The 19,688-nt window shown below is 43.7% G+C and overlaps 1 protein-coding gene across 38 annotated transcripts in view; it reads right to left on the bottom strand.

Annotated features, from left to right (window-relative positions):
- ptprk (protein tyrosine phosphatase receptor type K) overlaps positions 1-19,688 on the bottom strand; it is a 188,609-nt gene that overhangs the window by 103,666 nt on the left and 65,255 nt on the right. For all 38 annotated transcript variants that reach the window (XM_084091694.1, XM_084091696.1, XM_084091695.1 and 35 more), the window contains one exon: positions 17,872-18,143. In XM_084091694.1, the coding sequence (XP_083947820.1) occupies positions 17,872-18,143 (272 nt within the window). The remainder of the gene's footprint in view (positions 1-17,871; positions 18,144-19,688) is intronic.

Raw genomic sequence — 19,688 nt, 5'->3', positions numbered from 1 at the left:
CCCATATGTTCACTTCCTGGGAAACTATCAGCAAAATATCAGTACTAAAAAATGGAAGTTGCTGCAATCGGGGAAGAAACTGTGACAATAAACGCTGTCATGTTGAATGCTGGTGTTTGTGAACACAGTCGTGTGAGACGCTTCTGGAGGGAATTAAACCAAATCATTCTGATCACAGACTTTGACTCCGGCGTTTCAGAGCCACCAAACCAACACTTGAGATGCTGCGATGCGATTGGTCCGCTGGTTAGTCCAGTTATCCAATCACAGCCTCTGCTGAGGGAAAGTCACCTGAGTTTGTTGTTGCACATCGAGGGATATATTCGGTAAATGTGTTTCCATCATAGATTATGTGCATGTCTTCTTATCGGATAAAACAATTATCTGCCTCAATTAAGTGCAATCAGGGTTTTTAGAATTTATGTGCATCTTGGCGTTTCCATCCATTGCTTTTTATGCAATATTTCAAAATGCACATAAAAATAGGTGGATGGAAACATAGCTATTGTTTAGGGGCGTCACAATACACTTTCCGTTCCATTCAAACAAATGCGAATGCATCAGTCCGCAAACGCAAGCTCGTGTTTGGTGAACTCTGACCTGTGAATTCACAGCACGTGAAGACATGTAACCAGAAGAAGATTGATTCGTCACTGCGTGACCTCTTGGCTAAATTGAAAGAATGCATTTTTTTGCAGTAAAGTCGAGTAGATTTCTACATTTTGAATGTAGTATTTGCTATCGTTTGATGGATCTGTCTGCTTTATCTGACCAGTGCTGTGCTGATACTACATCTGGACATTTTTAGCCTTTGAGTACCGAAACATTGAATGAATGAATGAACAAACAATCCATCCATTTTGAATTAATAGATTCATTAATGGACTGATATAAATAATCAACTGAAACAATCAATAATTGTTGACCATCAGCAGCATCATGCCTGCTTTACTCTACATCGGCAATATCCAGCTAATGCAATATTTGATGCAGCATTTTGTGAGTGGAGGAAAAAAAGATCTATTCAGTGCAGAAATTTCCATCACTTTTACGTTTTTTCTGATTCTTCCAGGCTTGAAAATCTTAAATTTTATTCCCAGATTCCCTGACATTTCCAAGTTTGTGAGCGGTCATCAGAGAGGATGATTGAAAGACTCAACAGAGTCTCAGCTGAGGAAAAGGCTTTGGCAAGAGTGAAAATTGCTGAAATGAGAAAAGAGGGAAAGATCAGAGGATAAAAAAACGAGGTGAGAAAGAAGAGAGCAGGACAGAGGGAGACTGGGTGACATCCTGCACTCCAGCAATTATCCCATCAGAGCCGGACAAAAGCAGCTCTGAACTAGAGATGTGCACGACTAGACATCTTCAACACTGTCAGCGGTTTCAAAACTCCTGAACGACCAGTCCATTTAAAGAGCCCTGAATAATGAGGCTGCGTGTGAATGCTAAGGCAAAACTGAAACCAATTTGGTCACCATACACACACACACACACACACACATATATAAAAAATAAAATTATATATATATATATATATATATATATATATATATATTATTATTTTTTATTTTTTTCTTCACTAGTTCTCTTTGGGTGCACATATTCCATGTAGACTCTAAATTAGTGGTTCTCAACGAGGGCGTTCAGAGAACAACGGGGCCGGGGGCGTTGGAAGCAAGATTTTTGAAAGGGGGGTGTTCAGGTGTTAATGGGGGGCGTTCACGAGTTTAAATATATAACGCAAAATATTGTTCATTTACTTTTATTCATTTTAAGCATTTAGTAATTTATTTGTAATAAACACTTTAAGTGGGCTATTTAAAAGTGTTAGGACTATGTATATGTTAAATTATGTTGTAAAACATATGCGCAGAGTGAGATGTCATATTGTGTGTGAACGCGCGTCTATGGTGCGCGTGAAAGAATACGTCAGCAGCGCTCAAAAAAGAAAAAAGAAAAAACATTCGTCCGCAGCCGCTCTACTCCTGACCGCAAGTCCACCGTCAGTGTTGTAGGCACTAGGCAGGTTCCCTTTCAAGGGAACTCCCGTTGCGTCGAGAATGACGCTATGGGGAACGCTTTGCGTGATGACGTCTTGAAGCACATGTAAAATCAGTCCAATGGTGTGGCGGAACGTCAGAGGCGGGTGACGTCACGTACCAGGAAGCTATAAAAGCCGGCCCGAAACAGAAAACGAAAGCTTTCTGAGTCTTCAGTCGCGCTCTGTGTTGAATCTGTCCTTGTTATTTGGTGTTGTCTGTCTATATATATATATATTCAGTATGGCGAGCAAGCAGCAGTTTAGAGTGTGTGTCCATCCCTGCCCGCGTTATTTAACGGGAGGTGACACACACACTCTTTGTGTTGTTTGTTTGGGAGAGGAGCATGCCCAGTCAGCACTCGAGGGTGGTGACTGTGTGCATTGCTGTGCGCTTCCATTGCGTACGCTCCGATCCCGGTTGGCACGGTTCAATCCCGATCACGTTCCCCAGGGCTCTGGTCCCGCTGCTGCCGAGGCACAGCGTCGATCTCAGACCTGGGGTTCGCAAATGGATCTATCAGTGGATGTTGAGACGGGCTCTGCCTTATCTCAGCAACCTTCTGATAGATCCAGTGCCTCTCATCAGGGTGTGGAAGCACGCGCTGCGGTTTCTTCCCCCCCGATGGAGGCACCAATACTGCAATTGTCCAGCTCTGAGGAGTTGGACGTTGTTAGTGTTGAAGCTGAGTCTGAGGATTCGCCACCTCAGTCTCATGCTTTTGAGGAATTGCTCGATGTTGTCACGAGAGCAGTTCACAGATTATCTATTGAGTGGCCAGAGGATAGGCAGGACGTTCGCTCGAAAAGTAAACTCGACGAACGCTTCCTGCCATCTCGTGCACAGCCTCAGAGAAAAAGCCTTCCGTTTTTCCCCGATCTCCACACCGAGGTGTCGAGATCGTGGGGGAAACCTATGTCTTACAGAGTTTACACAACACAAACCTCTCACTACTCTTCCATTCACAATTATAAAGAGCATGGTTATGGGGAGATGCCGAAGGTGGAAGAGACGCTCGCGAGCTATCTCTCTCCAGCGACGGCATCTTCCTTGAAGGCTCCCTCTCTTCCCTCTAAACCAGTAAAATTTACTTCATCGCTGGTTCATAAATCATATGCAGCCGCTGGTCAAGCTGCAGCGTGTCTGCATACGATGTCTATCATGCAGGCCTATCAGGCTGAATTATTGGGGGATTTAGAGGAGGGCGGGGGTATTGGTCCAGACACAGTGGCTGAACTACGCAGAGCCACGGATCTGTCTCTCAGGGCCACCAAGGAGACCGCTAAATCAATCGGGCGGTCTATGGCAGCCCTGGTGGCCACTGAGAGGCATCTGTGGCTCAATCTGAGCGACATAAAAGAAAAAGAAAAACATGTTCTCTTAGATGCTCCGGTTTCCACTGATGGTCTATTTGGTGATGTTGTGAACAGTGCGATAGCTAAATCACAAGAGGCCTCTAAACAGGCAGTTGCACTCCAAAGACTTCTCCCCCGCCGTTCATTCTATGAGGCTGCTGAGCGGGAGCAGCCTCACTCCTCTAAAAAGAGCGCTAGCCATCGTGCCACTCAAAAACAGAGTGTGTCCTCTCGTGCTCCCCCACAAAAATCTCGGGGACACGGAGGGCGCTCTCAAACCCAGCAGCCCTCGAGGGGTAGAACGGATCTGCGGACCGTTATTACCGCCAAGAAGGCTGCTGGGAAAAAGTCCTGACGTCCGAGGGCTCAGGACAAATGAGGGTAGTCCCCCCCGAAGCAGAGCGGTTAACACCTCTTTTCACGGTGCCCGTCTCTCTTCGGTACCCTCAGGGGACCGTTCTGCCAACCCTGCCGCCTCAGGTGTTACAGGGCGCAGCGGTCTCCGGCGAGCACATATCTCAAGGACCACCCGGAAACGTAGTGGCCTCGGGATGCCCGCCCCCTCCGAGGAGGGTGTTAGAGCAGTCTGTTCGGTCGTTCCATGCCGGTGCGCCGTTACAGGGCGACGAATTGACTACTCAACAACAACGAAATCCAGAAACCAGTCTCGAGAGGCTGGTACCTCTAGTAGAATCTTTGACAGCGTGGAAGCTACTGTCAAATGTTTCTCGTTGGGTCCTGCAGACCGTGGAAAAAGGGTATCAGATACAATTCAAAAAACGCCCACCTCGGTTTATGGGGGTCCTGCCCACAGTGGTGGGCCCCGAGCAGGTTCTGGTCATGGAACAGGAAGTGAACACTCTGTTAGAGAAAGGGGCCATAGAATATGTACCTCCCTCCGACAGGGAAACCGGGTTTTACAGCCGGTACTTCATTGTTCCGAAAAAGGACGGGGGATTGCGTCCCATTTTAGATCTTCGAGTTCTGAACGATTCAGTCATGCAGCTCAAGTTCAAAATGTTAACATTGAGACAGATCGTGCCACAGATCAGGTCCGAGGACTGGTTTGTCACGATAGATCTCAAGGACGCATATTTCCATATTTCCATCCGTCCGTGTCATTGGAAGTTCCTGAGGTTTGCTTTCGGGGGCAAAGCATACCAATATCGTGTTCTTCCATTCGGCCTAGCTTTATCACCCCGCACTTTCACCAAATGCATGGATGCAGCTCTGGCGCCGCTGCGCCTCCAGGGTATTCGCATCATGAACTACATCGACGATTGGTTGATTTTAGCTCAGTCGCATCAGTTGGCGGTTCAACATCGAGATGTTGTTCTCGCCCACATGAAAGAGCTGGGGTTACGGCTGAACGCCAAGAAGAGTGTGCTTTCTCCTCTCCAGAGGACCACTTTTTTAGGCGTGGTTTGGGACTCAGTGTCGATGCAGGCGCGCCTGTCACCGCCACGTATAGAGTCCATCCTTGCAGCTGTGAAAAGTGTAAAGCTAGGCCAGCTACTCACTGTCAAACAGTTCCAGAGACTGTTGGGTCTCATGGCAGCAGCTTCCAACGTGATACCTTTTGGACTGCTGCACATGAGGCCCCTGCAGTGGTGGCTCAGGACCAGGGGGTTTTCCCCGAGGGGCAACCCATTTCGCACAATCAGGGTCACGCGGCGATGCTTACGAGCCCTGGTTATGTGGAAGAAACCTTGGTTCCTGTCCCAGGGCCCAGTGTTGGGAGCTCCTTGTCGTCGCAAACTGCTAACGACGGATGCTTCCCTCACGGGTTGGGGAGCGATCCTGGAGGGTCGCTCATCTCAAGGTCTGTGGGAAGACCATCATCGTTCCTGGCATATCAATCGCCTAGAGATGTTAGCTGTCTTCCGGGCTCTGAGGAGCTTTATCACAGATCTCAGGGGACACCATGTGTTAGTACACACGGACAACACGTCGGTAGTCGCCTATATCAACCACCAAGGGGGTTTGCGCTCGCGCCCGTTATCCAACTTGGCACGCCATATCCTCTTGTGGTCCCAGGGGAAGTTACTGTCACTCAGGGCAGCTTACATCCCCGGGGTCCAGAATATAGGAGCAGACACTCTGTCGAGGCAGGGGCCGAGGCCCGGGGAATGGAGGCTCCACCCCGAGGTGGTGGAGCTGATATGGAGGGAGTTCGGCCAAGCACAAGTGGATCTGTTTGCGTCTCGAGAGACGTCTCACTGTCCACTTTGGTTCTCCCTCACGCATCCAGCTCCTCTGGGACTGGATGCTATGGTTCAGACGTGGCCGAGGCTACGTCTGTACGCCTTTCCCCCAGTTGCTCTGCTCCCGGGAGTTCTGGAGAGAGTTCGCAGGGACCGGGTTTGCCTGCTTCTTATAGCCCCGCGTTGGCCGGGCCGAGTATGGTTTCCCGATCTGGTCTCCCTCCTCGACGGGCATCCTCTGGAGTTACCCGTCAGGAGAGACCTTCTGTCCCAGGCAGGGGGCTCAATATTTCACCCCCGCCCAGAACTGTGGAACCTGTGGGCTTGGCCTCTGAGGGGGCCCAGCTCATAGAGTCAGGTCTCTCAACTGAGGTTGTTGAGACCATTCTACAATCCAGAGCTCCCTCCACGAGGAAACTTTATGCCCTGAAGTGGAGAGTCTTCACTTCTTGGTGTAGTGACCGTCGGTTGGACCCAGTTAACTGCCCAATTGGTACAGTGCTGGAGTTCCTGCAGGACCGGTTCACAGCAGGTCTAACCCCGTCCACTTTAAAGGTTTATGTGGCGGCCATAGGTGCTTACCACATTCCTTTGGGTGGAATGTCTGTGGGGAAAGACCCTTTGGTATCTCGTTTCCTTCGTGGCACTTGGAGGCTGAGGCCTGCAGTTCGCTCTAGGGTGCCACCTTGGGACTTGTCCATTGCGCTACAAGGCTTGTCCCTGGCCCCCTTTGAGCCTATTGAGGAGGTTCCTGAGAAGTTTTTAACGCTGAAAGCTCTTTTCCTTCTTGCCATTTCCTCTCTCAAGAGAATAGGGGATCTCCAAGCGTTGTCGGTTGCTCCGTCATGCTTGGAGTTTGCTCCGGGTATGATCAAAGCATTTCTTCATCCGAGACCGGGCTATATCCCCAAGGTCCCCACTAATGTGGCCAGACCTATTGTTCTGCAGGCCTTCTGTCCTCCTCCCTTTCAGAATGCGGACCAGGAGGCTAATAATTTGCTTTGCCCTGTGCGGGCGTTAGACGCATATGTCCACAGAGCTGCCCTGTGGCGAAAAAGTGATCAATTATTTGTGTGCTTTGGGTCCCCTAACAAAGGAGGCCCGGTGTCTAAGCAAAGGATGAGTAAGTGGGTGGTCGAGGCTATCTCACTTGCCTATGAGGCGGCTGGGCAGCCTTCTCCTTTGGCTGTCCGGTCGCACTCGACGAGGAGTATGGCGGCCTCTAAGGCCCTTATTTCAGGAGTTTCTTTACAGGACGTCTGTGATGCGGCAGGCTGGTCCTCACCGCACACTTTCGTCAGGTTTTACTCTCTGGATCTAGACTCTGCTCCAGGGTCTCATGTTTTATCTTCCTAGTGCTGCTCTCTAGATTACACACAGGACAGACATTCGTAGCTATGGAGGCGTTGGTATAGACGTTCCCCATAGCGTCATTCTCGACGCAACGGGAGTTCCCTTGAAAGGGAACGCCTCGGTTACGACTGTAACCTCGGTTCCCTGAAGAGGGAACGAGCGTTGCGTCGCCTTGCCATATCTCCTTCATGCCTGTCAGCTCGACTTCAGACTTTTACGAAGCTTTCGTTTTCTGTTTCGGGCCGGCTTTTATAGCTTCCTGGTACGTGACGTCACCCGCCTCTGACGTTCCGCCACACCATTGGACTGATTTTACATGTGCTTCAAGACGTCATCACGCAAAGCGTTCCCCATAGCGTCATTCTCGACGCAACGCTCGTTCCCTCTTCAGGGAACCGAGGTTACAGTCGTAACCGAGGCGTTTTTTGTGTTCATCTCTATTGCATTACGATTGAAAGCAGTATCAATAATGTCAAAAATATGATGTGCAGTCAAGTTCGGGTGTGTATATATGCTGTTTATATGAGTGTTCTCAATGATACGCTTGTTGTGATTCGCGTTTTGACGAGTTGTATTTTGACAACTTGATATTATTTCTTATTCAAAAGTTTCCCACGCCCCTGACAAAGATCCAGGCAAGACTAGGTTAAACATGTTTAATCAGGGACCTGGATATTGGATGGGGCGCTGGCCCAAAAAAGGTTGAGAACCACTGCTCTAAATGAACACAGGGCCACATAAACAGACTGATGAAGCCCGTCACACCGCAGGATCCTGCTATCACTGCTTGACATCACGTCAACTCCACACAAACACACACGTGTGTGTGAAACCTGCACATATGCAGACTGATGCACTCACGCTTTAACACACACAGGTGGGAAACACCGGAAGACACACTCAGATCAGACCCGCCCATGAGAGCGTGTAGGAGTTTTATTTGCTCTTTGTGTGTTTGTTTGCTTTTCTTTCTCTATTCATTCGGAACAAGAACATGTGAAACTTCTATCATCGCCAAATATGATTAGTCAAATAACCAAAAGTGATAATGACGATTCACTGTACGAGGACAGACGTGCAGAAACGGATAAATGAAGCTATTAGGAAAGGAAATTAAGAGTGTTATGTTTGAATTGTACTTTTGATGTGGAATCTGTTGTTTCCAGGTTAAATGGGATGAATATGATTATTCATTGATGATATTTGTTATCATGCTGACTCAGCGCATCAGCCAGGGTCAAACTGCTTTAAAGATGAATATAACAACTTTAATGATGATGTTTTATTTAGACTTTTCTTCAAATGTGAAGATTTTATCTCTAAACAAATCTAAATTGTATGATTGAATTAAGTGTAATATTGAAAGATGAGGTCTTGTAATAAGACATGTTTATTCTCACCATATTTTTTCATCACCTGGTGCTTCATCCTCAGAAAACACGTGGCCTTAAACATGTCTAGACGATAATCTGACAGAGACCTATTCCCCTTTACTGAGTGCATGTGTGTGTGTTTGTGTGTGTGTTTGCCCTATTGTAATGTTGACGGCAAATCGGTCTGGATGAGAAAGCCTGCAGCTTTGTTGTCAATCAGAACCTCATTGTAAGAATACACACACACATACACAACACAATCTGCAGACATCACTCCACCCTTAAAACACACATGCACATGCACGCACACACACGCAGACACACACACCATCTGCAGACATCACCAACCCTTAAAGGGGTCATGAATTTAGATATCAAATTTTCCTTGAGCTTTTTACATATAAGAAGTCATCCTCTTTAGGATGCTAACCCGCTAAAGGTTTTCAAGAGAGTTCCACATGTAATGCTGGCTATTTCATATGCAAAGGTGTCAGCCAATCACAGCAGTGGGCGTTTACACTGAAGTCTCACAGCCAATCACAGCACTGGGCGTTTACACTGAAGTCTCACAGCAGCCAATCGCAGCACTGGGCGTTTACACTGAAGTCTCACAACCAATCACAGCAGTGGGTGTTTACACTGAAGTCTCACAGCAGCCAATCACAGCACTGGGCGTTTACACTGAAGTCTCACAGCCAATCACAGCAGTGGGCGTTTACACTGAAGTCTCACAGCCAATCGCAGCACTGGGCGTTTACACTGAAGTCTCACAACCAATCACAGCAGTGGGTGTTTACACTGAAGTCTCACAGCAGCCAATCACAGCACTGGGCGTTTACACTGAAGTCTCACAGCCAATCACAGCAGTGGGCGTTTACACTGAAGTCTCACAGCAGCCAATCATAGCAGTGGGCGTTTACACTGAAGTCTCACAGCAGCCAATCACAGCACTGGGCGTTTACACTGATGTCTCACAGCCAATCACAGCACTGGGCATTTACACTGAAGTCTCACACAGACACGTTGCTTAAAACAGAGCGTTCAAATCAGAGGAGAAAATCAGGGTAGGAAAAGCCCATTTATTTCTAAATTTATGAAAGTTTTTGATGTAAAAATCATACTAACATTATAAATGCACCTCAGGAAACATTATAAAATAATAAAACAATGCAGTTCATGACTCCTTTAAAACACACGCATGCACACACACACACACACACAAAGCACTTGCTGCATACACACACACTGCATTCTACATAAATACTGCATATTTGACAGTGTTTACATTCTGAGCAGTGATTTTGAGGGTTTGTGTTTGGACTGCATCATGTCTAAACATCCATTACACACACAATCATCCATCATGTTTCTATTGAACACATAAATGACTCTTCAGAGCATTAAATTATGAAACATTGATTACATCTGAAGCCCTGCATGTACCACAATCAATATCGCTTAAGGCTGATGACTCACAACACACACACACAAACACACAGAAACACTCTCAGACCGAAGATGAGAAACATTATGATGAGAGAGAGAGAGAGAGAGAGAGAGAGAGAGAGAGAGAAAGGCAGCTCTCATTTTCTTGTTTTCCCTCAGGAAAGAAAGACTCAGGTTGACAGACAACATCACGCCACCTACATGATGACTGTGTCTCTGCATGTGTGAATGTATTCAGTCCAACAAGAGTGTTTTAGAGACCTTGTGGTTGTTAAGATGTTCAGGCTGGTTGCTATGGTGTCTCTGTGTGGTTGCTAGGGTTTGTATGTGTATATGGTTCCTAAATCTGCGGGAGTTGTTCACGTTTTCTGGTGTAGCAGATGAAAATCTGATCTCTCAGTAAAGTAGCAGCACACGACTGAGGAATCATTCAAACGCTGCAGGATAACACACACACACTCAACTTTAAGACTGTTAAGAGGTTTCAGCATATCACTGTTCACACCAATACTAGTGATAATTAACTAAACTCGGCATGAATTGTAAGTTGTGCTGATCTTTTCTTCTTTATCTTCTTTATTGTGTCGCATTCACTTTATTGTGAAACGCTTCAGGAACAAGAACAAATGTGGGCGGGGCTTGATTGTGTCTGTGGGGAATTGATTGGATGGTTGTGGTTTGCTATTGGTGAATCTCGTGTGATTGACAGGTTGCCCCGCCCTCGTCATCAGAGAAGAGAAGAGATGCTGCAAGAGGAACTTATTCTGATTCAAGATGATCAGGAACATGAATTTAAAACAATAATGATGTTCACTGATAAATCATTAAGTAATAAACACTGCAATATTCCATGAAAATAACACAAATTTTGATTTCATGGTGACTTTAAAAAGCACTAAATACAGCACAACTAATGTTAACAAATACAACCTTTGATTTTAATACTGTATCAGTAAATGTTGAAATGAACATTAGCTAAGATTAATAAATGCTGCAGAAGTATTGTTCATTCTTAGTTCACGTTAACTAAGGTAGTTAACTAATGAACCTTATTGTAAAGTGTTGCCGAAAAACTGCAATTCAGATACACACATATAAAAAACACACACGCATGCACACTTTCCTCTTCCTGTTGGCATCATTTCACCAGATATTGAGCTCTGAGCTCTCATCTCTTCACCTGTCAAGAACACACACACACACACACACACAGACACACACACACACATTTGCATTGGCAGTGGTGATCATTACCACAGCTCTCTGAGTAAACAATGAGAGCAAGGAAAAATCCTTATTGATGCCAATGTGATGCGTGGGGTGCGTTTTTTTTTATTTTATATATTTTTTTATTTCTGTCAGCGAGCGAAGAGCGAGATGTCCTTCATCATTTGGAGAGACGCGTGCCGAAATGTTGTTTTCCCGCAGAATAGACGTCCTCCATCCCAGCCGCTCCGCGTGCCAACACTCCGACCCATTAGGGGCAATATATCCCACTCCCCGCGCAGCAGATCCATCAGCCCGGGACGGGGCGATACTTCATCTCTCAGTTTAGATTGTAATCTGTCATTTCTTGCTCTCTGAGCGTATGGAGATCACCCTGAAGCCGAGTCTCTTCAACACAAGACAGACCTTCAATCTCTCTGATCAATGCCGGAGGAAAAGATAGTGATCCGTCTGAAGACCAAGAGTTACAGCTTCGGTAGAAGAAGACTCTCAGTGTCTTTCAAAATGTTTTCGTTACTTGAGAAGTTGATTACATTGTTTGTTATCATGGTTGCATTTTATTTTACAGTACGTGTACTTACAGTGAACGGGATAATATAAGGTTATTACATGGGTTAAGGTCATGTTTATGGGTAAGTTCAGGGTTATTACCCAGTTATTAATAAGTACATGTACATGGGGGAACAGGACTGTTAAATAATGGGCTAATAATCATTAAAGGGACAGTTCACACAAAAATAAAAATTCTGTTATCATTCACTCACCCTCAAGTTGATCCAAACCTGTATGAGTTTCTTTCTTCTATATTATTTTTTTTTATCTTACTATGAAAGTCAATGGCTACCGTCAACTGTTTTGATAGCCAAAATTCTTTAAAATATCATGTTTTTTTTGTTCAACAGAACAAAGAAACTCATAAATAGATATATAGTCCACCAAAATGCAGTTGTCGTGCAACAGATAAAAGTTGATAATAAATCTAAAATCTAAATAAATCTGCAATTGCAGATTTTGAACAGAGATGGCGACAAAGAGGAGAAACTACGGACTGCAGCTTTAATGATTTATGATGAGATGCTGAATTATATATTCAGGTAATGGCCTATAAGCCAATATGAATCAAGTCGGTTATAATACGCTCACACCTTGGAAGAATTGCTAATAAAATCAGCCAGGTTTATATGTTTCTGTGTGGGTTAATAGAACTGTGTAGAAAAAAGGCCAGGTTCAGTTCCACCCGTGTGCTAATGACTTTAAGGCCGTTCCACCACAAAGATGACTTGTTGCTTTAAACATGCAAGTTTATAAAATAATAATGTTTGAATACAACCAATACATGTGGGAAAAGTCCTTAATAGGCCACTCTGTTAAAATAGTAAACGGTTCTACACGTCAAGAATGCAATTAATACTTTTCTTAAGTGTATCTGGAACAAATGATTAAGTATAGGCCAAATATAGACTTACTTTTAAGCATAACCCAAGTACACTTAAGTATAATTTTGTTAAGCATATCTCTGATAAGTAGACTGAAAGTATACTCTTATTTTTAGTTTAAACAATGTGTAATAACAGCACACTTGAATAATGTGTGCAACCCTACCAGAACCGCTGTGAAACCCAGCGGCTGATCTACAACACTGAGGTGAGGAATGAGAGAGAGACACAGTGAAGCACATTAAATCAGGACAATAGAGTGAGTGTGAGTAATCAGCCTAATGACTTTAAGAACAAGTCATTATCTGGCCAGACGACAGGAAAACACACCATTCTCCGTGAGACTCAAACACTGTACGGAGGGAAATAAAAGGGAAGGGAAGATCATCAGTGAATGATGGCTAAAATGTATATGTGTTCCTTACACAATCACAGCATACGGGTTAAATCAAGAGTTTAATATCGGGGGGAATTCTTTCTTTGTCGTAGTATAAACTCAGAGCAAGATATATTCTGTAGCCAATCAGAGAGAGTGTGTGTGTGTGGCCTGAGGATGAGATATCTCACAGTGTTAGTTAAACATGTCCATGGGGAAAAACAGCTTAAAACAATACCAAACATCTGTATGTTGGGCTTAAGGTTATGGAAATCCACACAATGATATGAATACACACACGTGTGCTCGTGTTTCTCAAGACTCTAGACAAATAAAAAGTGCTTGAAAAACCTTAATGAGGATGTTCCCATATTAAAAATGGCAAGAATATTCAAGACTAATAATAATGCGTATCATTTGAAAAACCTCTACATTTTCAGGTAAATGTGTGTGTGTGTGTGTGTGTGTGAAGCTGAGTGAGAAAGATAAGATATTATTCTGTATCATATACAGAGGACATACACACATTATACACTTCCTCAAACGTTCATATCACACATCACACAAACACACACACACACACACACACACACACACACACACTCAGGAGTCTGTACACTAATCTGAGCTTGCAACGACTTATAAACTACTGCTATGCTGGACACGAGATAAAACAGTGTGTGTGTGTGTGTGTGTGTGTGTGTGTGTGTGTGTGTGTGTGTGTGTGTGTGTGTGTGTTTTTATGTGTGCTGACCTTGACTAAATGTGAGCTCTCAACACTATCACAAAACACCCCCAGCCTTTATCTAACACACACACACACACACACACACACACACACACACACACACACACACACACACACACACACACACACACACACACACACCCTCTAAATCACTCCCCTCACACCTTCTTCCGAACCCCTCCGGGATCTCCTGCCCTGAGGGATCTTGTTTTGGGAGAAGGTGGGAAATCGGCATTCACACGGAGCTGTGAACCCTGGGAAAAGTGTGAGACCTTCTTTAACCAATGGCTAGAGGTGCACAACGATGCAGTGATGGTCATATATCCTTCACCAACAGTTGGGGAAAATGAATTATTATCATATAGTGGATAGTGGGATTACAGGCAATAATTTTAGCATTAAACAATTTGAAGTAAAACGTATTTTAACCATGTGAGTTTTAACCATTTTAACCTGTGAATCATGAATGTAAGAAAAAGCCTAATGTAAACCATCTTAATCACACAGATGATCAGATTAATCCTTTAGATGATCAGTCAACCAGTCGCTCAGGTTTTCAAATTTTAAATAAAAGTGTTAATTTTGCACATTCCTAATTACACATACAAATACACACTATAGTTTGGGAGTTACACTAATATACAAGTATAATTCTCCTAGTTGAGATGTTAACCTCCAGCTTGCCGTAAATCTTCAAAGATGAGATGTTTCATAGATTTATTGGGTTGTTGTACATTAAATATTGAACATTACGGCGTAACACTAGCTACATATAATATATATTACTATAACTAGGAATGTTCCCTGAAGTGGCATCATGATGTAAACAATGATCATCATTATAATGCCTGACATCTCATGTAAAGACAAAAACATGCCAAATAGGGACATTATTTTTCATTTTAAAATGACAGCTCTTCAGCAGCATTGGGCTCGTATGAGAGCAGCCGTAAACGGGACACGTTCATGAGCACAGGAAAGATGAACACACTGCTTGGGACAGGCTCTTTAAAACTACCTGATTGGGACACTCATTTTCCCAGTCATCTCAATGGCAAAAAGTGTCCCAATAAACCTGAGTTCACCCTATTTTAAAATACATGCCGCTTTACAAAACAGGACACTGAGTCTAGTAAGTCATTGAGTTGATCAGGAATCGAAGCCAAAGCCAAAAGCTTCCAAAGTCTTATTTCTTGTTCTAAAGAAATGTTTCAAGAATTGCATTTCTTAGGAATAATCTTAATGTCCCCCTGTAGTCAATAATTGTATCCCTTAAAACTCATCTTTGATCACCAAAATGACATATTTAAAAGTTTTTTCCTTGAAAAAAAAAAGTCTTCATGCCTTAAAATATCTCGAATGTAACTCGACACCCTTGCCTCATTTAGTATGTGTGGTTCTATGAATATGCAAATGAGCCCCGCCTCCACTCACTCACTCAGCTCAGAGATCCACTGGTTGACGATCACACGTTGATCTGATTGGTTACAAGGTAGTTTGTGACGTCAGAAACACCAGCGATTTCAAAGCGTGTTTTTGAGACTGTCTTTGGTTCACTGCAGTTTTAAGGAGGAAATACTCAGCAATGCTGTCGACTTATGAATTTACACATGCTTTGTCTTAAAGCGTATTAAAAACACCACATACACATATAAACTACACTAAAAGCTGGATTTCACCACAGGGGGACTTTGAGAAATGTAACTAACGGAACATTTCTGGTATGCCAGTGAATTATAAAGCTATAGTTAGGAGTCAGATCACCAATGAGAATGTTAAGTTCAGATTCTTTATTTTTTGTCAAGTGAGTGGGTAATTAATTAGTTAATTAGCCAAGCGATTACACACACACACACACACACACACACACACACACACACACACACAAGCCTGCTGGTGACACACATTTCTGTTTTGCGTCCTCAAAGAACATTATTAAAGAACACATCATAAGCCAGAAACCACAAAGGAACATGAACATTATTTGCCTTAGAAGAAAAAAACGAAAACAACTTCTTCTCTCAAGTTTAGCGACTGTGACTGGATATTCAATCATTCATGGGAACTGAAGGATGACCAAAGGAACACCAGCAACACGTTAACTCATTCCCTTTGACAACGTTAATGACAGCGGACGCGAGCGACTTCCTCAAACGCTTCAGTTCTGAGCTTTGGCGTGATTTCAGACGATCTGACATTGAATAATTGAAAGTAACCGAGGGCAGGTGTCCAGCTCATTAAGCCAGTCCGTTTGACGTGGTGACTAACGATCTGATCGGGGAAGTGTAGCGCTCTCGCAGGGGATGAAGACTCCCTCAGGAGTTACACACAGAGAAAACAAAACCAAAGTGAATCAGGTCTTCAGCTAAAATAAACTGGACTCCAGCAACAGATCTGACTCATCAGTGCCTAATTAAAGGGGACAAGAAATAACAAGCCCACACCAGGGTTTAGAGATGGACTGCGAGCGAGAGAGTGTGATGAAGGGACGTAACATGCCTGGACTCATTAGAAGGGACACGTCTCCGGGGCTTTAGGGGGGCAGCAGGTGGAATATACTCTATACTGTGAGAAATCACATGCAGACATGAAGAAACAAGCCCTCCTGATCCATTAGCTCGTCTCGGAAATATCATGCAATATTAATCACAACAGCGTCTCCTCGCAGCTCCTCTGAGCGAGACGTGTAAGGCGTGTAGACGGCCGGCAGAGGCCCTCCAGGTGTGTGTACATGTAGGGTTGATGAAGCTGAAGCAAACAGACGCACACTATAAAGACGCCCTAAACGCATAAAGAAACTGTATCGTCACAGTGTTTAAAATTCTGTCTCTCACACAGAAAGAGAGAGAGAGAGAGGAGAGATCAGTCAGGACTCCCAATTAGTCTGAACACAGACGGAGGCTTTCAGTATTCACCGTCTCACACACACACACATACACACTGAAGCAGAACAACCCGTCAGATCACACACACAAGGCAAACACTGACACGTACACACCCACACTCAACAGTGAGAAGAGAAGAGAAGAGAAGAGAAGAGAAGAGAAGAGAAGAGAAGAGAAGAGAAGAGAAGAGAAGAGAAGAGAAGAGAAGAGAAGAGAAGAGAAGAGAAGAGAAGAGAAGAGAAGAGAAGAGAAGAGAAGAGAAGAGAAGAGAAGAGAAGAGAAGAGACTGATTATTAAAGCAGTCATATTCAGTGGATGAAATACTACTCTACTGGGACAATAAAAAGCGATTGCATTGAAAAACAAAAGTCCCGTGAAGAAGATCCACTGACCCAAAGAGACGTTCACCAGCAGGAAACTTTCCTTGTGACTTTTCACATGCAAGGACACATTAATGAGTCCATAACTGTCATGAATACGACTGAAAAACTCAGCAGAACCGCTAGATTGTCATAAATCAGCTCCGGTCACACTTAAACTAAACCAGCTCTGCCTACAAGCAAAACATCCATTGTGATGCCGTTCCTCATTCTTTGGTTTAGAGGTCTTGACGCCAAGAATGTGTCACCAGGAGTTAGTGTGCAACAACACAAGGAAACATCTCTTTGAATTTCGAGCTCAGAGTTTGAGGTAAAAGTCTTTAGAAAATTGCTTCAGTTTGCTTTCAAGACCCAATATACTTCAAAGCGAAATCAAAGATGAACTGGTGTGATGTAATTTCAACTAAATCTTCGCTTCAGGAGTTCGAATCTGCTTGTCAAAGCGAACTTTCTGGGAAAGGTGGGCGTGGCTCTGAGGCTCCGCCCTCTTTGAGGTGTAAATCTTCTCAGGCTCATTTCTTCTGTTCAGACGCGAGTAAAAACATGAACACACTGGAGAACCGCTTTATAGTAGAAACTGAAGCTGTAATTCTAACTGAAAGCGACACTGACACTGTTTTTCATGTTTAATACAGTAAAACTGTAGCAGCAATCTATAGTATAAAGTGCTGTATAAATAAACATGACGTGACTGGAGTGCTGAATCACAGAGCTGGTGCAAACACTGATCAGATGCTTTCTGAACTGCTGTTTTCTCACCGCTGGCATTTATATTGTGTGTTTATTTAGTCAAGTGCAGCACATATTTACATATATTCATCTAATATTCGCTCTCAGCAGCGTGGACGGCATCAGGATGTCCGCTAACAGTATATCACTGCAAATTTATTTCAAACTTAATTTTACCCATGAGCGACGAACGATAAAAAACTTCACCATGAGTATCTCGGGGCTTTAGCATCTTTGCGTCTCTATGACCTCAACAGATAAACGTATCTCGTCTACAGAAAACAAGCCGCATCTTTTGATTGGCTGGGTGATTTGCATACCTGATACTCATTGGGCCAGAAGGTGCTGACAGCGAGCTCCGCCTTCATCCAGTCTCGACCCGTGCAGGACGTGACGTTCCAGATGGGGTTTGCCAGCGGTCCCTTGTTGACCTTCACCAGGATGTTGAGTGTCCCGGAGCTGGAGCCGTCCGGGCAGAACAGCAGATAGTTGAAGTCTATGCAGTGAGTGTCGTTTTCCTTCATCACGGGCAGCTGCAGGCGAGCCTTTTCTCCATAATCGTGCTGAGAGGTGTCCACCATCATGTACGAGCCTGGAAGAATGGACAGAGGAAACACATGTGAAGAACTCAAAAGCGTGAACGTCTGTTTTGCTGTCTACTTCTTACATAGGCAGCGATTGGCTGTGGAAATGAAACCTCATTAGTGCCCGATTTGTATCCAAAGGAATTTGTGTTTAACGCAACACTCTGATTAGAATGTGAACAACAAGCACACACCAAATATTGATCCATTTATCATTAGATTGAGCTATTTATATATTTATATATACTATAATATAATATATATTCAATACTGCATAAAACATTTACAGTTGACATTCCTTTTTTTCACTAAACTAATGCATTCTGAACGTAATGCATTCTGGGATCAAAGAATCAATTATTCAATATTGGTTCTTAAAATCAACAGATTGTTGCATGACATTAACACGGAGATATTCCTAAATTAACTGAATTTAAGGACTAATCCAGATTCCCAGCCCTACCCGTTTAGGTTTTGAACCAGATTTTGTGTTGTAATAAAAAAAAAAACAGAGTAAAGCAAATGTCACAAAGCCACATCAAGGAATATAGAAAACGTTGAGTGAGTGTCATCTGCTAAAAAGCAAGCAAAGACGACAAATTGTTTGAGAGCTCGCGTGGGATCCTAGCTAGATATAAACTCAGACATGGGGACACAATATTTCTGAACTTCAGAATCAAAGACTCGTACACTTGGCAGTTCGCCGTGTGCTTATTACAGAACGCTTTCATAATCGCTCCACCGGAGAAATGGTTTCCAGCTATCGGCCAAGTCGGACAGGGCCATATAGGATCTGGTTCCAGTTCTTTAAGCATGTGATTGCACTGAGAGGAAAAGATTTCAGATCCCAAACGCCCAGAGGACGGACATCAGGCGGCGAGAGCACAGACTTCACCACCATTTGTTCAAATGAACATACATCTGTTCATCTGTCTCTCCACGGCCAGAACCAGAGATGACCAGCTCTCTCTCTCTCTCTCTCTCTCTCTCTCTCTCTCTCTCTGCACAGATCTTCTCTTTCTCTCTCGTCTTTGATCCTCATCTTCTGTCAGTTGCGAGACATAAAGCCTAGATGAAACTCATCCTATCTGCTGCTAAATAAATACCCCTGGCCATATTGTGTGCAGCTCGTCAGGTACATGCTATTCCAGATTCAGAATCTTTCTAGTGTAATCATTTTCTCTGTCTCTGAAATTACTTTTGACTATTTTTACGTAACCATTAGTCATGTGGGTTGGGAAAAAATACTCTTAGATATAACATAGAGTCCAGACTCTCAGCTGCATTCAAGACTGATAATAACACACACCTCACCACATACTGGATCTTTATCAAACAAAATTATCCATATAAACATTATAACAAAAAATCATTGCATCCAATGGGACTGTTCATGTTTTATGAATATGTTTTATATACGTTACTGTTCAAAAGGTTGGGCTCAGGAAGATATTTTGTTTTAAGAATTTAACATTTTGATGCATTAAATTGATCAAAAGTGAGAGTAAAGACATGTATAATGTTACAAAAGATTTTATTTCAAATAAATGCTG

The sequence above is a fragment of the Abramis brama genome, assembly GCF_963993115.1.
Source record: "Abramis brama genome assembly, chromosome: 18".
Classification (NCBI taxonomy): Eukaryota; Metazoa; Chordata; class Actinopteri; order Cypriniformes; family Leuciscidae; genus Abramis; species Abramis brama.
This window is presented reverse-complemented; position numbering and strand designations above follow the sequence as displayed.